This window comes from Suncus etruscus, chromosome 14 (genome assembly GCF_024139225.1).
Source record: "Suncus etruscus isolate mSunEtr1 chromosome 14, mSunEtr1.pri.cur, whole genome shotgun sequence".
Taxonomy (NCBI): Eukaryota; Metazoa; Chordata; class Mammalia; order Eulipotyphla; family Soricidae; genus Suncus; species Suncus etruscus.
Window position 1 is genome coordinate 83,065,178 of NC_064861.1, and position 21,592 is coordinate 83,086,769.

General features: G+C 53.7%; 1 protein-coding gene across 5 annotated transcripts in view; it reads left to right on the forward strand.

Annotated features, from left to right (window-relative positions):
• Positions 1-506: 506 nt before the first annotated feature.
• ACTN4 (actinin alpha 4) overlaps positions 507-21,592 on the forward strand; it is a 60,153-nt gene continuing 39,067 nt past the window's right edge. For 4 of the 5 annotated variants that reach the window (XM_049786568.1, XM_049786572.1, XM_049786569.1 and 1 more), the window contains exon 1: positions 507-783. In XM_049786568.1, the coding sequence (XP_049642525.1) occupies positions 622-783 (162 nt within the window). In that variant the 5' untranslated portion in view covers positions 507-621. The remainder of the gene's footprint in view (positions 784-21,592) is intronic. The other variant, XM_049786570.1, reaches the window with a different exon arrangement.

Below are 21,592 nucleotides of genomic sequence, written 5' to 3' on the forward strand. Positions count from 1 at the left end.
TGCAAGGCTAAACGCCTTAAAGCCTGCGCCACCGCTCCGAGCGGCTCCCTCCTGGGGTTGGGACATTTTTTGGGGGTTGGTTTCGTTGAATGCCAGCGCCGAGAGCGAGCCTACAGAAGGCGTAGTTGAATCAGTATTTATTGGAATTCCTGCGGCGAAAGCACATCCCACTCGCCAACAGGTTAAGGCCTGGCCGGGGACCGCGCCTTATGAATCATTCATGCCATAGCCACGCCCACCACCCGCGGCGCGCGTGCGCAGTCCCGACCCCGAGGGGAGGGGGGAAAAAAGAAATCCCAAGGAGAGGCTTGTGCGCAGGCGCAAGCGCTTCGCCGACGACTCCCTCGCCCGGTGTTTCTGGTTAGGGCCTTAGGCGGAGAGCGAGCGCGGGAGGAGGGCGTCGGCGCAAGCGCGGTGCGCCAGCAGGGCGGGCAGTGCGCAGGCGCGGGCAAAGGGCGGCTCGTGCGCAGGCGCGAGCTGAAAACGGACAGTGCGCAGGCGCGGGCCGAGGGCGGGCTGTAGCAGCTGAAGCAGCGGCGGCGGCGGCGGCTCGGCCAGAGCAGGGGCGGGAGCGGACGGGCTGGTGGCGGCGGCGGTGGTGGGCGAGCTAGAGGCGGCGGAATGGTGGACTACCACGCGGCGAACCAGTCGTACCAATACGGGCCCAGCAGCGCGGGGAATGGCGCCGGCGGCGGGGGCAGCATGGGCGACTACATGGCCCAGGAGGACGACTGGGACCGGGACCTGCTGCTGGACCCGGCCTGGGAGAAGCAGCAGCGCAAGGTGAGCGGGGCCGGGGAAGTCCCGGGGGTGCAGGCGGTGGGGTGGGGTGGGGTGGGGTGGGGTAGGGGGGGCGCTGGAGGTGTGCCAAGCAATCGGGGCAACTTGCGCGGGCCCATCGCGAGGGAGCAAAGCAAAAAAGAAAAAAGCAAACATCCTGGGCGGCCCGGGAGGGAGGGAACATGGAAATCTGGGGAGAGAGAGGAATGTTGGGGGGGTGGGGGAAAGGCCTTGGAGGGGGGCTGGAGATTCTGGAATGGAAGGAAGTGTGCACATTTTGGGGGTGCACGTTCTGCATGGGACCTGGGGTGTGGGGTGCAGAGAGATCTTTGGAAAAAGGATCTCCCCGGGGATTGTGGAATCCTCAGGTTGGGGGGAGTACGTTCTAAAATGGAATCATCGGGGTGCTTGGGAGTCTGGCTGCCAGTTGGGGGGAGTGGGAAAGAGGCGCGCACAAGGGGGGGTGGCCCAGGAGCCCGCGCGGGGTTTCCAGGGAAAGACTTTGGGGTGCCTGGGTGGGTGGGTGGGTGGGAGGGGGTGCTAGGGAAGGCCACGGTGGGCTGAAGCCTGGGAGGTGTGAATTAAGTTTTTTTTTTCAAGTGGAGATGGATTTGGGGTGGCCTGTTGTAAAAGGGAGGGGATTGTTGGAGAGAGGGGCATGACTTGGGGATGGGATAGTTTAGGGGCTTCTTTTTTTTTAAATTTGAGGAGCGATTGGGGAAGAATTCCGGGAAGGTTGTTGGAAAGTTCGGCCCCAGGAAGGAGGAGCCTGGGCAAAGGTGTTCTGGAAAAGGTGGGGGCGGAGGGGGAGCACGGGATCGGGGGTGACTGGTAATATGGGGGGGTGGAATCTAGGGAGGGCGGGTAGACAGAAAGAATCTGGGGTCTCCTAGAGAAGACTCAATAAGGGTGGGGGCAGAAAGGTGGGTGTCCGGGTAGGATGGTGCCCTTGGAAGGGAGGGGACCCGGAAACAGGATCCGGGGCTCGGTCGCCTTTGGCCTCGTGAGTGGAGTGCCAGTTTGGTGGAACCCAGGATCGGGAAAGGGAGATCAAAGGAAGGTGGAGAGGCGTGGAGGAAGGGGGGCCCCTGTGTGTGCGGGCCCATGGAGTGGGTGTGCTTGGCTCGTGTGTGTGCGTGTGTGTGTGTGTTGGAAGTTAGAGACATTCCTTGTGTGCCAAAGATCTGAGTTTTCCTCCCGGATCTGCTACTAATCTCCCTGGGGGGCTGACCCTGGGTCCCTGCGGGAAGTTCTATCTTGTGTTAAATGAGGTCGGCCGAGGCAAGGGGCCCCCTCGATGATTCCGCAGGGATGGGGTGTGTGGGGAGGAATTGGGGAAACCACTTTAGGATCGGTCTTGGAGGAGGTGCCCTCCGGGACTTTGAAGGGCAGACGACGAGTGGTAGAGTGAAGGGAAGCCTCTCTGGGGTGTGGGTTGGTGCTGGGCCTTGCCGCTGGCTGGCCGAGAAAGGGTGGAAGGAGCAGCTGTGCCCAGGCTGCGTAGGGCGGGGCTGGCATAACCTTGGGTAAATTACCAACCTCTGCTAGAATTTCCTCATGGGTTGGGGGGTGGCGGGGAGCCCTTACTGTGGCCCCACCTTCTTCCCTCCAGGTGGGCAGGTGGAGATACCTGCCTCCGAAATGATTTTTGGAGGGGAGAAGGTACTTGATGCCTGCAAAAGGTAAAGAGCTGGGAAGTGACTGGCAGAGGGGCACGTGGTGGTGATTAAGAATGTGTGGGATCTGGGACTGGAGGGCTCTGATCTTGCACGTGACCAACTCGATCTCTGGCATCTCAGTATTGTCCCCTGAATCTGTCAGGAGTGATCCTTAGTGCAGAGCCAGGAGTAAGCCCTGATCACTGCTGGGTGTGACCCCAAACCAAAAACAAATTATATACATATATAAATAAGTAGGTACCTTTGGGGGGAAAACGTGCGGAATCTGTTTGTCCAGGTGCTCAGGAAAGTGCTCCCCCACCCTCTTCTCATGTGGCTGGATTGGGTGTGGGGCTTTCACCACTCTCCATATAACTCCCAGGTTCACCCACTGATACCCTCTGGGGCCCTTTGCCTTCATAAATCTATTTGGCATTATCTGGCACTGGCATCCTCCAGGCCCAGGGCAGGAACCAGGACTGGGTGGAACCTCCAGCACCCTCTGCTCTGGGTCTCTCTCTCCCTCCCTTCCAGGGGCAGGCGGGGCTGGGGGAAAAGGGGGGGGTTCCTGAACCCTCTCACCAGTTGCTTTGGATTCTCCCAGGTCCTGTCATGCCGCCTACTTACACACAGCCGCCTATTTACACACAGCTGCTCTTGGGGGAAGGAGTGCTTCACAGCTGGATGCTTTTCTGGGGAGCAGGAACTTTTGGAGTAGGGCAAGGAGACATGGCGAGGGGAAACACATAGGAGTGAGAGAGACAAAGACAGAGAAAGAGATCTCAGGGATAGCTGACCCATGCTGAGCCCAGACCCAGAGCAGCTGCGGGCCCTTAGAGTACTCAGCATTGGGCTCTTCCAGGAAAGAAGCTACATGAAAGGTGGTCCTACCCCTTCCCCAACAGCCCTTTGCTCTGACTAGGGTCCCCAGGCATTACCTGATAAGTAGGTGATGCAAGGGCTTGAGTGTTCCCCTGGGGGAAGGGAGGAGGCCTGGTTGGTCTTTGAGAAATTCCTGTGCCATTAAAGTCCTGGCCCACACTTTCCTTGGTTTCTGCTGGTGTTTTTTTTTTTTTTTTTTTGGTTTTTGGGCCACATCCGGCTATGCTCAGGGGTTACTCCTGACTTTCTGCTCAGAAATAGCTCCTGGCAGGCACGGGGGACCATATGAGACACCGGGATTCGAACCTACCACCTTTGGTCCTGGATCGGCTACTTGCAAGGCAAACACCACTGTGCTATCTCTCTGGGCCCTGGTTTCTGCTGTTATTGTGGTGAGATGGGTGTCTTTTTGTCTTTTGGGTCTGGAGCCACACCTGGCTGTGCCCAGGGAGTAATCCTAGTTCTGGACCGTGGGACTGCTTCCAGGAAGTGGCTACCATGCAGTTAGTGCCCAGGGGCTCCAACTCCAGCACCCCCCTTACCGCCTCTGTTGACAGCTCCTCCAAATCTTACCACCACCAGCCCCCTCCCTCCAGCAAGGAGAAATGTCTTCTTCCCAGGACTGGCCTGTTGGTTGGAAAGTAGCTCACTTGTTTAGAGTCGACCTTTGGCTCTGCAATTCTGGGTGTGAGTTAATTATTTTTGAAGGTTTTGATGCTGTTTTGTCCTTCTACAAGAATTTTCTTTTTCTTTCTTTCTTTTTTTTTTTTTTTTTGTGGAGGGTGGTGTTTAGATTAAGATGAGGCCCCAAGTAGCCATCTGTGCTTTTGTTCCATTACTTTAATTGCTTGCTTCAACAGGGCCTTAGCAGTTTTCAAAATCGAATAAAGTCCGACCAACAATAACAATAACAAACTCTGTTGTCTAGAAACGAGACTGTAGCCATGCCGGGGGCAAGTGTTCTGTTTGCCAGCCTGCCCTCCCCGTGCCTTCCATCTCTCACCTACTGGCCTTAACTGATGCCCCTGATGCCTGCAGCAGAGGGTGGGTATGCGGGGTGTGGCCCTGGTTGCTTCTGTCCACACTGTGGCACCTGCTGCATTTAATTCTAGGCGGTCCTGGGTGTAGGCCCAGGGTTGCCCTCTGCCTTTTGAGACACCCTCCCTGGTTCCGGCTTCCCAGACTAACAAGGAGGCTCCTTTGGCAGCTGGGAGCTGACTCACTCTCCAGTTGGAAACTGGGACTGGATGGTTTCCTTTAATGGTAACTGCCTCGAGTGGGCTGTTGGTGGGTGCAGAGGGAGAGTAGGATGAAAGTATTAGAGGAGACCCGGGAGGTAAAAGTGGATGCTGGTGGAGGCTCACGTTGGAGAACGCACTGTCAGCGGGGCCAGGCTGGTGGCAGAGACACTTTTTCTGGCAGTTACTGAGTCACCATTGGGGGAGTCTTTTCTGGGGCTGGTCAGATCTAGGTGCCAGGCAGCAGAAGGGATGAATTTGGGAAGCTCAAGAACTTGTGAAACTGTTGGGTCAGAGGGTTGGGCACCTGCCTTATACATGACTCACCCTAGCTTGATCCCCAGCACCTCATAGACGGTCTCCCCAGCACTTTCAGGATTCATTCTTGAGCACCAAGCCAGCAGTGGGCCCTGCGTATCTGGGTGTGGCCCCTGACCAAAAAGTCTGAGACTTGAGATCTGAATGCCCCAGGTTTATGCTGTCCTGGCTTGTAACCTGTGAGGGAGTTGGGAGTCTGACCAGGTGGTGGGGTGTTCTCAAAGAAAAAGATTCCCCGGCTGCTTTTATCTTCTGAGGGTCTGGGGGGGGTGTGGAAAAGAAGGGCAAAAATAATCAATGAACAGCTGTTTGCCCTGGTGTCTCTTGCTCTTTTAAGTTTTCTGAATAGCTCAAGTATCAACCTGTTGATCTCTTCCCCAGCTTGGAGTAATTCTCCATCGCTGTTTCCCCCACTTCTGTTAGGGCTTCCTCCTCTCCTTCTCGCCTTCACTGGGGATGGGGTGCCCCAGTTCTCACCAGTTACCCTCAGTTTCTTTCCCTCTCTTCTCTCTCACTCTCTTCCCCCCTCCTCTCTCTTTCTCTCCCTCCCCCCTTTTTTGGTTTTTGGGCCACACCCGGCGGTGCTCAGGGGTTACTCCTGGCTGTCTGCTCATAAATAGCTCCTGGCAGGCACGGGGGACCATATGGGACACCGAGATTCGAGCCAACCACCTTAGGTCCTGGATCAGCTGCTTGAAAGGCAAACACCTCTGTGCTATCTCTCCGGGCCTGTGTGTGTGTTTTACATAATAACAAAGTCGCTCAGGTTACCTGGTTGAAGTCCCCCTTCCCTCCTTGCCTTTTTTCATGGAAATTGGAGGCTAGTGATAGCAAGTCGGTAATTCAAGGACTGTGGTAATTGAAACACTGACCTACTAAAGGTGGGCGGAAGTTTCTTTTTGAGCTGATACAAATCCTGTCATCCATGGAGATTGGAAAGAAGTGTCCTCTCTCGGGGAAGTGGGGAAGAGCTCCACTCCCCAAGGATGAGCTTAACCTTTGAAACATCAAAGCCGTTAGACGGAAACTTAGTTTTACAGTGTCCAGAGTGAAGGGCCTCAAAGTGAGTGGCGGCAACTCACTTTTGTTTCAGCAGGTTCATGTGTTACACTGTTAACATTGTTAGCTAGGATCCCAATCCTAGGTATCCCTGAGGGGAAAATTTTAAAGGAGATGTGCTCTTAAGCCCCCTTCCTCCCAGTTGTTGGAGAGGCTAATGAAGTGGCTGCGAGAACCCCAACTCTGCATGGGCTCCCTAGGATCATGCATGCATCTAAATGGTGTGCCTTTCAGGGGGGTTGTTCTCTGCCTCCCCCCTCCCCCATCAGCCATTGGTACATTAGCTGGGAGTGTTCTTGTGAGGTGCTGGGTGTGGATCTGGCATGGGGCCTCTCACTTGCACTTGAGTGATCCCTGGAGGGTCTTTGAGAGCCTTGGTGGGCAGATATCGGGGTGTTGTGTGAAAGGGCAGACCCTGGCCAGACTCGGGGATCTGCTCCATTGGTCCATGCTGGCTCCTGCCTTTCTGGTCTGAGCCCCATCCTCCCAGGAACTCTCAGGGACAGTGGGCCTGTCCTTTGTTTCCAGTGTTCTGAGCTTCAGAATATTTCAGTCACTATTGATGTTTCTCTACCCACTTTTGCCTTTCTCTGCAGAACCAAGTCAGTTTGTCTTTTGTAAACTTGTCGTGAATAGAAAATCCCCACATGTGGCAAATGGACAGCATTAAATAGAAGGAAAATGATGAAAAATAGTGAAAGAAACAATCTTGCTCTATTAGGGACCCTTTGGGCCTGAGACCCAGTTTTTTCTTGCTTAATTTTTTTTTGTTTGTTTTTGAATTTTGGGCCACATCCAGCAGTGCTCAGGGGTTACTCCTGGCAGTGATGGGGGACCATATGAGATGCTGGGGATCAAACCTGGATCAACTGCATACAAGACAAATAAATGCCCTACCCACTGTCTGTCAGCCCCCAGGAGGCCTGGTTTCTGTGCTGAAAAGGGGGCGGGTGGTTGGGTGCTGGCAAGGTGCGAAGGACCAGCCTGCCCAGCAGAGATCTAGCCATCGGACAGCTCTTGGAGAGTCCAAGGGAATAACCTCCAGCTGATTCAGGGGTTATAACTGGGGTATGGATGAACCTCCCTTTCCCACATGCATGTATGTACACACCTGGAAAAGAAGTTTTAACAGCTTCATGGCCCAGGAAACGTTCCGCTAGTGGCATAATCAGAACCTGTGCTGGGCCTGCATCCTGCCACCCCAGACTTGCACACGGCCCGGTCTGCTTTGCTTTCCAGTGTCTGGGTTTTGAGTTTCTGTTTGTGTTTTGATTTTTGGACCACATGCAGCAGTGTCCAGGGTTTACTCCTGACTCTGCACTCAGGGATCACTTAGGCTGGCTTGGGGGAACACGTGGGATGTCGGAGATCAAACCCAGGTTGACTGTATCAAACCCAGGTTGACTGTATGCGAGGCAAGTGCCTTATACACTGTGCCCTGGGGATTTGTTTCTTAAGAGACCAGAACCCTGCTGACAGACATTGTGAAACGATTACTGGCATGTCACACAGCTTTTTCTTCTAAGTGGGGTTTTTGTGCACTGGCTGCCTCTCTGCTACTGACCCACACAGTCACCCCACCTGGGGGTTGCCACCTAGATTCCAAAAAGGAAAGACATGCCCTCCCCCCGCCCAGTTAAGAAAGGTTTATTCAATGTTTTTCTTCCAAAGAGCAGAGCAGAGCCGGTTCTTTGTCTCCGGAGGAAGTCCCTGCTCCGGCCAGGAGGGCTTGGACGTGACACCCCCTGCCCCACGGAGCCCAGTGAAGTCATTCTCGGAGGGTGGACGGTGTGCGATGATGGAGTGGGACAGAGCACGCCCGCTGCACAATCGCGCTGTGTCTCAGGCTCTGGGCACGAATAAAGACCACATTGTGGTTGGGTTTATACCTTGTAAAGTTCCCTGAAAGGTGTGGGGCTGAGCCACGTCTGTCACTGCCTTTCTAGTGGGTTTTCCTTTTCATCTTTCGCCACCCTCTCCCTCCTTTCTGGACTGCTGTTCTGAGGGTGGAAGCTGCAGGCTGGGCGGAAGAGAAGCAGCGGCACCGCAGGCGGTCTCCACCTGCCATGGCACACAGTGGGTGTGTGAGGTGAGGTCTCAGCCCCACTGCTGCCACCGCCATTGCTAGCCCCAGACTGTCTTCATTTTTCTTTTTTTTTTTGTTGGGCCACACAACTTCTGGATCTGCACTCAGAAATTGCCCTTGGCAGCCTCAAGGGACCATAAGGGATGCCAGGATTGAACCTGGGTCTGCCTTGTGCAATCAAATGCCCTGTCCCACTGTGCTATTGCTCTTGCCCCACCTTTCTGTCTTTCTTGTTTGTAAATACTGGCTTTCTTTTTTGGGTTGTGGGGGAGGGGTTGGGTCTTACCAGGTGATGTTCAGGTGTTACTCTTGGCTCTGTGCTCAAGATCACTCCTGGAGGGACTTTGGGATGCCTGGGATTGAATCTGGGTTCGCTGTCTGCAAGGCAGGTGCCCTCCTGGCTATGCTATCTCTGCAGCCCTGTTTCCTTTTGATGGTAGAAGAGGCTGATGGGTGGTTAGGAGAAACAGCACAGGAGGGGTCTTGGGTGAAGGTCACAACCCGCAGCCACAAAGCTCCAAGTCGGAGTTCTTTCTTCAGGGGGCCCACATCCTGCCTTCCTGGCAGCCTGCAGTGGTGGAGGCTGACTAAAGCCTGGGTGTGAGGGAAAGGTGTTGCCTCCTGTCACTATGGAGACACAGTTGCCTGCTCAGTGTTTGGGGGGCACACCTCCAGACAAGAGGCAGCACTCAGGCAGGGCAAACCTCTGCTCCTGGGGCAGGCAGCAGGCTTGCTTGCTTATTCTCTGGCTGCTTTACTGGGGAGCATGTATGTATATGTAGGAGGTGTATGAGAGGGGACCCCCTGAAAACCACCGTGGCCTTTGTGCCTGGGACGTGCACTTTTCCCCTAGGCCTTGCGACTCGGAATCTCAGCTATGTGACTTCTAATAGCAGGGCCAAATGTGCCTGCATCTCTTGCCTGTTTTCACAAACACTGACACATTAAAACAGAACTACAGTTTCCAAGCAGACCTTAGATTCCAGCCCTTCATTCCATGATAACATTTTTAAAAAATCCACATCCTTCCTACCCCAGCTCTGACAATAAATAAACGTTTTTCTCCTGCTGACTCCCCTTCCCTTCCTAAATAAGGAAATGAGTGTCTTTGCGTTATATTGTGTCCAATGACAACATTAAAAGCTTTTGCAAAGTGCTTCTTTGGCTGTTAGCTGGCGCGTGCGTGTTCGTGCGTGTTTGTGCGTGCGCGCGCGCGCGCGCACGCGTGTGTGTGTGTGTGTGTGTGTGTGTGTGTGTAAGCAATATACTCATATGCTCTTCCAGTTCTGGCCTCTGTGTGTGTGTGTTTGTGTGTGTGTGTTTGTGTGTGTGTGTGTGTAATATACTCAAATGCTCTTCCAGTTCTGGCCTTTCTGTGTGTGTAACATGCTTATATGCTCTTCCAGTTCTGGCCTCTGTGTGTGTGTGTTTGTGTGTGTGTGTGTGTGTGTGTGTGTGTGTGTGTGTAATATACTCAAATGCTCTTCCAGTTCTTGCCTTTCTGTGTGTGTAACATGCTTATATGCTCTTCCAGTTCTGGCCTGTGAAATCAACTTGGTTTCAAAATTCAAAATTCAAAATGTCTGGCTGGAAGCAGCAGCTTGCCAGGCTGGTTCAAGGGCAACATGATGAATCAACCTTCTCACTGGCCGTCTGCTAACCAGTCCTGGGAGATGGCCAGACAGTAAACAGCACCAGGATTGGGAAGTGCCTTTTTTTTTTTTTTTTAAATTCATTTGCACAGTGCTGCCAAGTTTATAGGACTTAATTTACTGTGCAACAGGATAGTCTCTATCAAGACATCTTTACGGAGAGATTTGGGGCCTATAGTTGCCCCACAACCTTGGGACGGGGGATACTCTCTGATTTTGGGGGGGGGAAATCCCCATCACCACCCACCCCTTTTTTTCCTTCTGGAGTTTCTATTTTGGCCACACCCTGTGGTGCTCAGGGGCCACTTCTAGCTCTGTGCTTAGGGAGCCATGTGGTACAAGGGATAGTACCTGGGTTATGATGCTTTAATTCTTGGGGGGATGGGGCACACCCATTGGGGCTTAGGGGTTACTCCTGGCTCTGCACTCAGGAACCACTCCTAGCAGGCTTGGGGACCATATGAGATGCTGGGGATTAAACCCGGGTCGACCACGTGCAAGGCAAACGGCTTCCCCACTGTGCTATTGCTCTGGCCCTCACTTCAGCCTTTTGCTCCATCTCCTTGGCCCCTTCTAAGACTCCTGGCCTCAGGCGCCCCATGAGATGGCTCAGTCCATTGAGAGTCGGGAGGCATTTTAGGCATGATTGGTTCCCGCATCACATGGCTCAGAGCAGTGGAAGGGCAGGGAGTAACTTGGAGTTTCAAACTGAAATATACCCCAGAGATTCACAAGGGAACAAGCTTTGACCCTGAGAACAGAAACGTTGAAGAGATGGATGGAGGAATGGACTGAGCCATCCCCTACCCAGCATGGTCCCCTGAGTATCCTGGAAGCAACCCCCAGTACAGAGCCAGGAGTAACCCTGAGCGCTGCCAGGGTGTGGTTCCCCCCCCCAAAAAAAAACAACAAATAAACAGGCAAACGGAAACTGAGTTCACAGAGCATTCTTTTTGCAGAAGCTACCTTAGGATTGAGCAAATTGTAGGCCTTGACACACAGCCTTGCCTCATACAGCCTGCTGAGGGGCCACCAGCAACCAGAAGCCAGCTTTTCTTGCCTAAAAATAAGTGCATGTTCCTATGAAACATTCCAAGAATAGTCTGGGTGGGAGACTTTCCAGCAGCTAGTCAGATATAGGTCCACCTCTTTCAGCATGTGGGCAGTGGATGGTCTTTGGGGAGGGGGGGTCGTCCCATTCTGGGATCCACAGGGGGCCACCATCTTCCATTTTTCAGACATCACTTGTGTGTATTTGGATTGGGGAGATGGAAAGTCAGCACGGAGGTGAAGTAGGTCTTTGGGGGTGGGGTTGTGTGTTCGGGTTCAGTGCCCAACAGGGAGGTCACGGAGCTGCGTGGGATGCAGTTTCGAGGTGTGCTGCTTCTGTCATCCTGAAAGGAAGCCGTCAGCTTTCCAGAGGGCATGGAACGGACCCCAGAGTTGAAGCCAAGTGCTCATGCAGGATTTAAACCCAAAAGGTGGCTCTCAAGCCTGTCTCACTCTTGGTCTACGATAGGGAATGGCAGGGGCGGCTGAGAAGGGAGGATTCAGTGGGTTTCTTGGCCGAGAGAAGTGGGGGGAGCCGAGGCCTTCACACACTCTCCCCTGGGCCTCCTAGGGGCTCATGCGCTCTGCTCACCCTTTCCTGGGGCCCTGGCCGGCCAGACCAGCATTGATTGCTGAAGTGGGAACCTAGGGTTGCAGAACATGAAAGCAAAGCTACAGCCGGCTCTTGATCCCTGCTGCCAGGGACACCTGCGTCCCATTAAAAGCCGGCTTGTGTCTGTGTGTGTGTGTGTGTGTGTATTGGGGGGCGGGACAGGATGACTCTTAGATCTGGAGTTTTACAGCACCATGTACTCATGGCTTTGGAAGTATCTCTCAGAGAGCTTAACTTATACCCCAGGAATCAATTCCAGTCCCCCCTTTGGTCCCATCAAGAGGCCACTGGATTTAACAAAGCATGTTGGGAACTTTTCGTGTCTCTGTCTCAGGACAGGCAGCCAGGAATCCCCTTTCCAAACAAAGACTGGGGCTTGCTTTTCTCACCAGTCCTGCTTTCTTTCACGCAATATTACTATTTTTTGGTTTTTGGACCACACCTGGTGATGCTTGCTGACTATTCCCTGCACTGTGTTGGCTGAGGGGGATAGAAGGAACACATTATGGGCCATTTTTTACTTTAATGCCAGGTATTGAACCTGGGCCCCTGGCTTCCTCTCAGCCTATTGAATCTCTTTCCAGCCCCTAGACTTGTTCCCTCATTTCCTTGAGGCCGTGACTCTGGTAGCAGCTCTGAGAGACCTTAGCGCAGGTGTGGTCAGTCTCCCCTTCTCCACTCAAAGCCAACTAAGAAACGCCACGGGTTTTCCCCAGCCACAAATCTCCAGCTGAAGGAACCCCCTCACACACACACACACCCACCAGACGAGTTCTGTGGTGCGCGTGTGTGTGTCTGTGTGTGTCTGTTCCTGGCTTGGCCACTGTAGCCAGCAAGAAGCCAAGTTTCTCAAATCGCAGTGTCCTCCACTGTGAGGCTTGGCTTCGGGTGAGTGTGTGTGTCTCTGTCCTCCTTTTCCCTGGCATTGAGGGACGGAGCACAGACTCCATCCAGCAAGGCTGCGTTGCGTATAAAAGAGGAGAGAGGCCTGTTTGGGTCTCGCCTCACTCCCTCACTTACAGGAAGGAAACGTCCCCCTTTGGGAAGTTGGTTCTGAGTGGGAAGCATGTGGATGGCGGATGGAAACTTGTTGGAGTACTTGGAGTGCGGCCCCTGGCCCAGGCTGGGCTAGGGCTGTAAGTTTCCACGGTGGGTGGCTCATTACGCATTTATGCCGAGCTGAACCCACTCCAAGTTGTTCCTGCGGGTAGAAGAGCTGCTGGGGAGGGAGTGGGGTGGGAGCTTGGGGGGAGCAGCAAAGATGTCTTTCCTTCACAAGCAGACTTGGAAGGGCTTTTTGAAAGGTTTTGTCGGTGGACCCTGGCTGTCCCAGGACCGTAGCAGGCCTGCATTTTGCAGAACCAACCAGCATCTTGTGTAACATGAGTTGGGGTGTCGTGGAGCCTGGAGTCCAGCGCTCAGGTAGAAACATGACCACCAGGCCAGACAGCAGCCCTGGCCGGGCCCCTCCGCCGAGCAATGTGGAGCTGAGCAGAGCCGTGCGTGAGGCTTTGGGGTATGAGAGAAACCGGAGACCCGGTCCCCGGCACTCACAGTGTAGCTGGGGACAAAGCAAAGCCACACGAGACTGCAGCAGGACAACAGAGCGGCACCCGGCCTGCTCACAGCCCTCCTTCGTGTCCCGGCAGAGCGGAGGGTGACTCAGGGCAGTCATGGTCATGGAGACATTCATAAAGGAGGTGAGTGAGTGTGCAGGAGGACTGAGTCTCTGTCACAAGTGGGGAGGCTTTTGGGAGTGCTGCATGCAACCTAACCACATCCCTCAGCTACCTCTTCTGCAGTTCTCCCCCCCCCCCCCAAGAGCCCTGTCTGTAAGGGGTTTCAAGTCCAAGGCACCTACCAAAAGTTGGCACTGCCACAATGCCCCAGATCCTAAACCACTCTCAGTCCCCCCAAACCCCCCACTCGCCTGTGTGGTGGGCAGCCAAACTCCCTTCCCAGAGAGCCTGCCCTGACTTGGGTTTGAAGAACTTTGTTTGCAGCTTGCTGCTGGGCCCTAAAGGCTTCCTACAGGGGAGCAAAGGAACATTCTCCATCTGTTGCTGGGCCTCTCCTGGCCTCTCCTCTCCGCTGCAGTGTGCTGCCTGCAGCTTCCTCGCCCTGAAGGCCACGCAAAACCCAAAACCAAACCGGGGCCGTGCTGCTGTCAGCTCACAGGAATGAATGAGGTTGACTCCCGGCAGGCTCTGCCTGGAGAGTTTACTCTGGCCTGCCAATCCAAGCTTCCAGGTGCTGTCTGTTTAAATAAATGCCTTCGAGCTGGCTGGTGGAACGTTAAGAGTTCCCAGGAAATACTCCAGTTACTCCAGTGTGTTTGAAAAAGAAGGAAAAAAAAAAAGACCAGCTCATTCAGATCCTCCTGGCCAAATGTGTGAGTCAGACTCTGCAGTGCCCTTGATATATGCTTCATAGGCTTTTCTGAAATCCACGTATTACTCGAGTTGTGCTTGGCCTTGCTGAGAGATAAGCTTGGAGTAGCAGGCCCAGGCCTCTGACTGGGTGCGACTTCATTGGGGTTTCCCTCCTTTTGGATGTGGCTGGGTTCCTGCAAGCAAGGTTGAAGTTGTGAGAGTATCTTGTAGGACCCAGCTTGATTTTCTTTTTTGGGGGGAGTGCTAGGGGGGATTAAGTTTGGGTCATACCTGGTGGTACTCTGGATATACTCCTGGTGCTGTCAAGAACGACTCCTGGCAGTGCTTAGAGGACCATATGAAGTGCTGCAAATTGAACCTCATTTGGTTGAATGCAAGGCAAACACCCAGTCTATAGCATTGCTCTGGCCCCCTGGCTTGGCCTTTCTAACTGGCCTGGCCTGCCAGGGAGCGCGAAGGTTGTAGGTAGCTTCTGAAAAGAGTCGTAGTTTGTAGCTGGGCCCAGCATTCAGGCTGTGCCCTTGGTTACAGCTTCCCAGCAGTCTGTCCACTCACAGGCCTTAGGAGGAGGCTAAGGAGACGGACATTCCTCAAGGAAACTACCTGGGACTTCTTAGTTGTGTGGTTGCTTCACTCACCCTTTTTTGGGAGCAGGTCCTAAGGTGGAGATTGCAGACAATATTTAGAGTCTAGAAGTTTCTCACCTGAGCCCAGCCCAGGTGCGGAAGAGATGCCGCCCAGCCGGTGGGTTAGCTGATCACCTGCCCACCAGCTATGGGTAGCAGCTCAGATGTCGCCTGGATTCAGGCTGTCTGCTAGGCTGGCCCAGGCGGCTGTGAGCTTGGGGTGGGGGTGGGGTAAGGGTAGGGTTGTTGCTGAGTCCTCTGATGTGCCCCACGAGGGTACTCCTGACACCCTTGACTGCAGCCTGCCACTGGCTATAGAGCCAGGAGAAAGTAGAAGGTAAGGGTGGGCATTTGGTCAGGGGTCAGGGGTCTGCACCCTCTACTTCTCCCCTGCACCTGCTGACTACGTGACCTTGGCGCGTGCCTCAGTGCCCAGAAAGGACCAGCAACCCCCTTCGGAAGAGTGTTGGGATCAGTGAGATAATAAAGAGTGTCTGACGCAAGCTCCCGTGTGGTCGTGCTCAGTAGTAAATGCAGCTTCACAGTGACTGCATGGGGGTGGCGGGTGCGGGATATCCACCGTGGGAGCCTCCTCCTTAAAGAGGTTGAAAGGGCCTAAGGGCCTGCCCAGCTCAAACTATCCCTGGGAGTTCTCGAACACTAGATCCAGCCAGCCGCTTCAAAGCTGCATCCTTCAAGTGCCAACATGTGAGTGACGGGAGCCACACCTGCGGTGTCCCTCACCCTTGTTACCTGGGAGCTGGCCGCTGGCTTCCCAGACTCCACTCCCTAATCCCCCCATCACCACTGGGAATCTCTGCTAGTATAGGCTCACCTCACCAGGGCCAACTCAATTGTTAAAAGTTTGGGAGCCACTGAGGGACCCTTTCATGGTCAAATCAGCCCCCCCCCCTTAGGTCCTTTGTCCTCTCAAGTTAGAACCCGAAGCTTCTGATCAGACCTCCCGCCACCTTCTGCTGATTGGTGGCCCTAGAAGCAGGGAGAGCTTCCTGCTGGGCTCCCCCATGGGGGTACTGCCTCATGGGGCTGGAAGGAGGTGAGCAGCCTGGGCCCAGATGCTGACCCTGGAGTTGAACCTTCTAGAAGGCCTTTCCAGGCTTCCTTCCCCACGGTGCTTCACAGGCCTGCCTCCTTTCCTCCTTCCTCCTCCCCCCCCCTTCCCGAGGTCACTTCCTGATGCCATTCCTCAACTTACCCCCCACCCCTAAAAGCAATCAATTCCACAACCTAATAAGGCAAAAGAATGAGGAGAATGTCCGCCTCCCAGCCTCTCCCCTAACAGGGCACAGGCCCGCAGCAAATTTGGAAAATGTTACAAGGGAGCAATGACAGAGAAAGAGAGAGAATATGTGTGTGTGCATACATGTGCGTGTGTGTATGTGTGTGTGTAGGGGGCCCAGCCTGTTCCAGGCTCTAGGAGGGGTGGGTGGCAGGCCACCCCGTTCCTTTTCCAAATTCCCCCAGCAGCACACATTAAAGCATGTGGAAAGTCCTAATCCCAGGCCTGCCGTGCCCCCTTCCCCCACTGATGGGATTCACACATTAGAACATGGGGTGCCCAGGAGGCAGGCGGCCAGCCTTAGGATGCTGCAGAGCCAAACCCTTTCTCCACGTCTGAGATGAGTAGTTTTCTTCCCTTGGACCGCGCCAGGGTTAAATTAGCCCAGGCGTTAATTAAAACTTGTCGGCACTTAGAGCAGGGAGGTGGGGGACCAGAAACCTGCCACCCCTCCTGTATCATCATTCCAGGCAAATCCACCAGAAACCTGCCACCCCTCCTACATCATCATTCCAGGCAAATCCACCCTCTCTCGAGCTCTCGTGCAGTTTCCATTCTCCACCGTGGAGGAGTCAGCCCTTGTCTGCCCCAGAGCCCCTGATTTGGGGAGTTGTGTGTGTGTGCTGCCAGGCCAGAACTACTTTGGGAAGGTCACGCTCAGCAATTAACCTGAAAGCTTCAGGGGAAGGGGGGGAGGAGAAGGCACGAGTGGGGCCTAAGGATGTGCCAGATCTTTCAAATTACTAATTATCAGCAGGCATGAGGTCATCCGTAAATATATCTAATTCTTCAGCTGTAATTAAGGTGCTCATTAAAAGTGCAGAGAAGTATTTTTTTTCCCCTTTCCTCCTTCCAAAGGAAAAAACACAAAAAGCCTTTGTTTTCACTTGACAGGATGGCTCAGAGGCTGAGGACTCGAGACACACAGGACTAGTTTCCTGCCTCAAGAGCCTTTACAGGAAACTCAGTGCAAACAATATTGGTGACCCTGCCAAAGAGGCAGACCTGGGGTGATGTCATTGTTCGCCCCTGTCACCGCTGAGCCTAGGGGTGGGCTGTGGGAGGTGCGGGGCGGGGTGTGTGTGTGTGTGTGTGTGTGTGTGTGTGTGTGTACAGGGTTTAGGGATTAAGACCTGAGTCAGTGAATGTGAATGCCCGTGGTGGGCGCCAGAAGAGGCAGTGGCAGCCACAGAGGCCGGCGGGGAAGAACATTCCAAATGATGGGGTCTTTGAGGTATTCTTAGCTACTAGCTTCAGTTTTCTTTTGTTCTTCCAAGTTTTAAAGAAAAAATTCTATTTTTGCTTTTCTAAACACAGCCGCTTTTTTCCAGATGTACCCTTTTTGAACTCCTTTCCCCACGGAGCTCTTGCTTTCTGGGGTACCTGGCACAGGCAGAGGGCTACGTTAAGTGAGGGTGATGCCAACTACAGCTTTTCTTTCTCTTTTTATGGGGGGGGGAGGAGCCACACCCAATAGTACTCAGGTTTTACTCATGGATCATTCCTGACTGGGACTGAACCCGTCAGCCACGTGCAGGTGCCCTACTCGCTATATGATCTCTCTGGCACTGGCCACAGCATTTCTGAAGATGAGGCTGAGGTGTCTGTCTGTCGGGAAGGACGGAAAGCCGAGACTAGGGGTCTTTTTAGTGTGTCTGATTGCACCACAGAAACCAGTGTTGGGAAGTGACTTGGTGCCTCTGAGTTGGCTCCCTGAACTGGTCGCCTTTCCCATGTGCCTCCAGGAACCGTCTGGAGCCTCTCTGGAAATAAAAAGGACAAGCTTTGCATCTTGTCGTCCCCGTCCCAGTCCTTCCCCCCCCCCCCCCCCCCCCCATAGAAGTCTAACCGAGAGGCATAAACACAGTCTTAAAATGAAAGCAACAAAAATAAACTCGAAACAGCCCTGCGTGAAGACATTCATGTGAAATATGCAAGCTGGCTTACTATTTATACGGCAGGAGGCAGTCCACGGAAGATCCGGCCTGCCCAAGGGGAGTCTGGGCTCTGGAGGGGCTGCCTGTTCCCTTCGAATTCCAAATAAACCAGGGCCCGTTTCTTCAGATGAGGCTGCAGCACGGTGTCCCGTTTCATGCTTTGCACAGTTCAGCGTCTTGAAGAAGCCTCTGAAATGCTAATACCCAAGCAGGAGACAATTGGGAGAAGCTGCCCCCCACTCCTGCCACGGGCATAATCTCCCCCTCAGAAATCAGCCCCCCACTCAAGGGAAGGGGGAGGCTTGACGAGGAGGACCCTGCCTGTCTCCCTTGGTTCGCCTCCTGTGGTTGCTCAGGATTCTAGTTTCTCTTTCATTCTACCAACTTTCAACCAGACCCTGTGTTGTGCTCAGATGTGCTGAGATAAAACCAACCTCACTCCTGTCCTCATGACCAGTCACCTGGTAGAAGGGAAGAGGGATGTCACATGGGTGTGGGGCATTGAGCCCCATGCTGGGGTGACAGGTGGTGTCTTTCAGCTCATGGGAGTGGGGTCTGGAGAGGCTCTAATGGCTTCATGACTTCATGGATATGTCCTGTCAATCAGCTTCCAGGTCAATCCTGTTTGAGTCTCTGTGTCTCTATCCCCTGCCCCCCATCAATTTCCCAGAGTCCCATGAGTTGTCTTGGGGTCCAGCTTTCCCAGACCTGCCCTAGAACATGGTAAGGTTGGGGGCGAGGAGCCACAGTTTGACAGCTATGTCTGCCAGTCAAGGAAGCCGGGCTTTGCAGGTGTCCCCATCCATGACCCATCTAAGGTTCCAACATGGGCAGATGCCCCGGGGTCTGCTCTAGGCTGGCGTTTCCCTCTGAGGCAAACGCTGTTACCTGGGTGGTTCGTGTGTTCGGGATGTTGAACCACAGGCTGATGATGGTGGCAGGAAGCACAGCCATGGCCAGCAACTTGTCTGTGGCCTTTGGCTGGCCCAGCTGATGCTGCTTCTGCTGCCTTGCGCCTTGTAATCACTGACAAGCTGAGGTCATTGTGTCTCAGGTTAGCCCAACTTTTGGGGGTGACACCCTGCTCCTGGTAACCATGGGATTTTGTCCTTTGGGGACAGGTTTATGTGTGATACTTCGTTCTACACTCAGGGGTTACTCCTGGTGGGCCCAGGGACCATTTGGGATGTCAAAGATTGAACCTGGATCAACCACGTGCAAGGCCAGTCCTCTCTCCACTGCAGTCACTTTGGCGCAGGACTTGGGGTGCGGAGGTGGCATTGTTTGCAGCTCTGCCAGAACTCTCTAGCCCTAGCCTTTCGACTATGGAAATACCAGCGCTTTGCTGACCTTCAGTGGGAAGATCTGGTCCCTCATTCCTCCAGGGCCAGCACTGTGACATTTCCCCCCATTCCCATAGGATGTCTGGAATGTTCATAGGTTCCCCCGGGAAGTTAGGGACTTGGGGGGCCCACGGAACTCTGCCCAGTGCCCCTGGAGCTTACAGCATCTCTGGTTGGCTGGGATGGAGGCCAAAACCAGCAGCTGCTTAGAAGCCTTGTGGACACGTGCGGCTCTGTCCTGTGTGTCTTGTCACTCCTGATTTGGGGGCTGGGGGAGCCCTGCTGTTTGGACTATGGTGACTGGAATGAGCAGTCTGGCTCCAGGTGTTCTGGAACTGAGGGACTGTGGTCCTAGATGGTCCCAGAGCAGAGCAGGTCACAGGAATGTGGATGGGGGTGGGAGCAGCCACTTGTGGCTCCCACTGATGGTAGGCAGGCTGGACCGAGGCCTCCTTTTCTTTCTTTTTCTTTTTTGATTTTTGGGTCACACCTGGCAGTATACTCCTTGGTCTGTGCTCAGAAAATGCCTCTGATAGGCACAGGGGACCATGCGGGATGCCGGGATTCGAACCACTGTCCCGTACTGATTCAACTGCATGCAAGTCAAACCCCCTGCCACTGTGCTATCTCTCTGGCCCAGAGGCTTCATTTTCCAATACCTCGGACTTTCATGAGCACAGCTTAGGGAGAAAAAGGCCGACAGAATGGGACCTGCTTGGCTCCCAGAATTTCCATCTGTGCCTTCTGACCTGTAGCATTTACATATTCTCGATCTTTCCTTCAGTCCCTTCTTTCCTCCTGACGAGGCTAATCCTCTTAGGAAAGGGAGAAAATCCGTTTTCCTTTGCTGCTTGGTGACTGTACCCATCTGGGTGGTGATAAAATCTGGTGGGGCGCAGCGGCTCCTTCTTGCTTTTCTGACTCTGCTCTCCTCATTTCCGCATATGCTTGGGCCTTCCAGTATGCTCGCAGGTTTGAGCTCGCAAGCTCTGAATTTCTGTGCCCAAAAAGAATGGAAAGTTTTGTTGTCCTTGTTTTTGTTTTAGAAGGGCTCCCTAACAGCACACACAACCATTCTAAGGCAGCAATTCTGTGTCCCACAATAATCTGTTGAACTAGGCCACTCAGAAACTCTCCCTTGGGAATTTGGGGAGATGTTAGCCATGAGGGTATTATAAAGCACCCCGCTCTTGGGCTCTGTCGGTGGAAAGGTAAAATATTGCTCTCATTGTTGATGGGGTTTACAGGCTCTAGGGGGACAGCACACTTGTTACCCTTTGAAAACAGATTTTGGATACTTACCCATCAAACACGTTGTGGAAGTTTGTTGCTTTTCTTTTCTTTTTTCTTTTCTTTTTTTGTGGTTTTTGGATCACACCTGGCAGTGCTCAGGGGTTACTCCTGGCTTCATGCTCAGAAATTGCTACTGGCAGGCACGGGGGACCATATGGGACACTGAGATTTGAACTGATGACCTGCATGAAAGGCAAACGCCTTACCTCCTTGCTATCTCTCTGGCCCGGTTGTTGCTTTTCTTAAATCTTTTCCCCCCTGGCAGTTGTGGGGTGTGGGGTGTGCAGAGGCATACCTGGCTGTGCTCAGGGGTTACTCCTGGCTCTGCACTCAGGAACTAACACCTGGCAGGGCTCAGGGAGCCATATGGGATACCAGGGATCAAACTCAAGTTGCCTACGTGCTAGGCAAGCACACTCCCAGATGTCCTCTTGTTCCGGCCCGCTTTTCAGACATTCTTGTTGCATTCCTCGCCAACATCTTTATATCTTTATGGGCCCCCAGAAAAGGGACCTTATCGAACTGTGCCTTTGGAGCTGTCTGTCTGGGAAAAGCCAGGAAACTCCCCATAAAGACATCGCCCTCAACTTCAACTTTTTTGGACTTTGTTGCCTTCGCACTGGCCTGAGTATTTCCTGACTCGATTGTTTTCTCAAGCTGGCCTTGGGTCTTTAGCTGTTGTTTGTGTGCCTAGAAATAGCTGGAGGAAAAAATGGTTGTCGTGCTTTGCATTGCTCCCTGCCTCTCCCGTGGATGGAAACTCTTGCAAAAAATCAGGAGCTTTTCAAATCAGAGGCAGAGGCACCCCCAGCTGTTCTATTAACTCTCCCTGCCAGGACACCCTGTGATTGGAGGTACAAGGGTCTGGCTCTCCACGTTGGCAGCCCCAGGAGGGTCACTGGGGCAGAGGCAGGTGGTCTGCATTCTCCTAAGTGGCCATTGCTGCTAGCCTGTGGGCCATACAGGGACGCACGTGCCGGGAGCTTCTGTTGGCCCATCATCCCAGTGTCTCTGCAATGAGGGAAGGAAGGAAGGACTTTAAAGGGAGAAGGTGAGGGATCGCAACAAGCTGATAAAGAGAAGCCGCCCTCTCACCCACCCCTCATGGCTTAGTATGACTGGTCCTAGCCTGACGGGCAGAGAAGCTGGACTTATCCACACAGCCACCCTTGAGTCTGGATCTAGGGTGGACCATCATCAACATGCACTGAGAGGGAGAGAAGAGAATGAATAGTATTGCCCTCTCAGGTTGCTGACAGCCCAATGAGGGTAGGGTGGAGAAGAAGGGCCAGGAATTAAACAGTGGCAGCTGGGGGCTGGAGCAATAATACAAGAGATAGGGCAATTGCCTTGGATACAGCTGG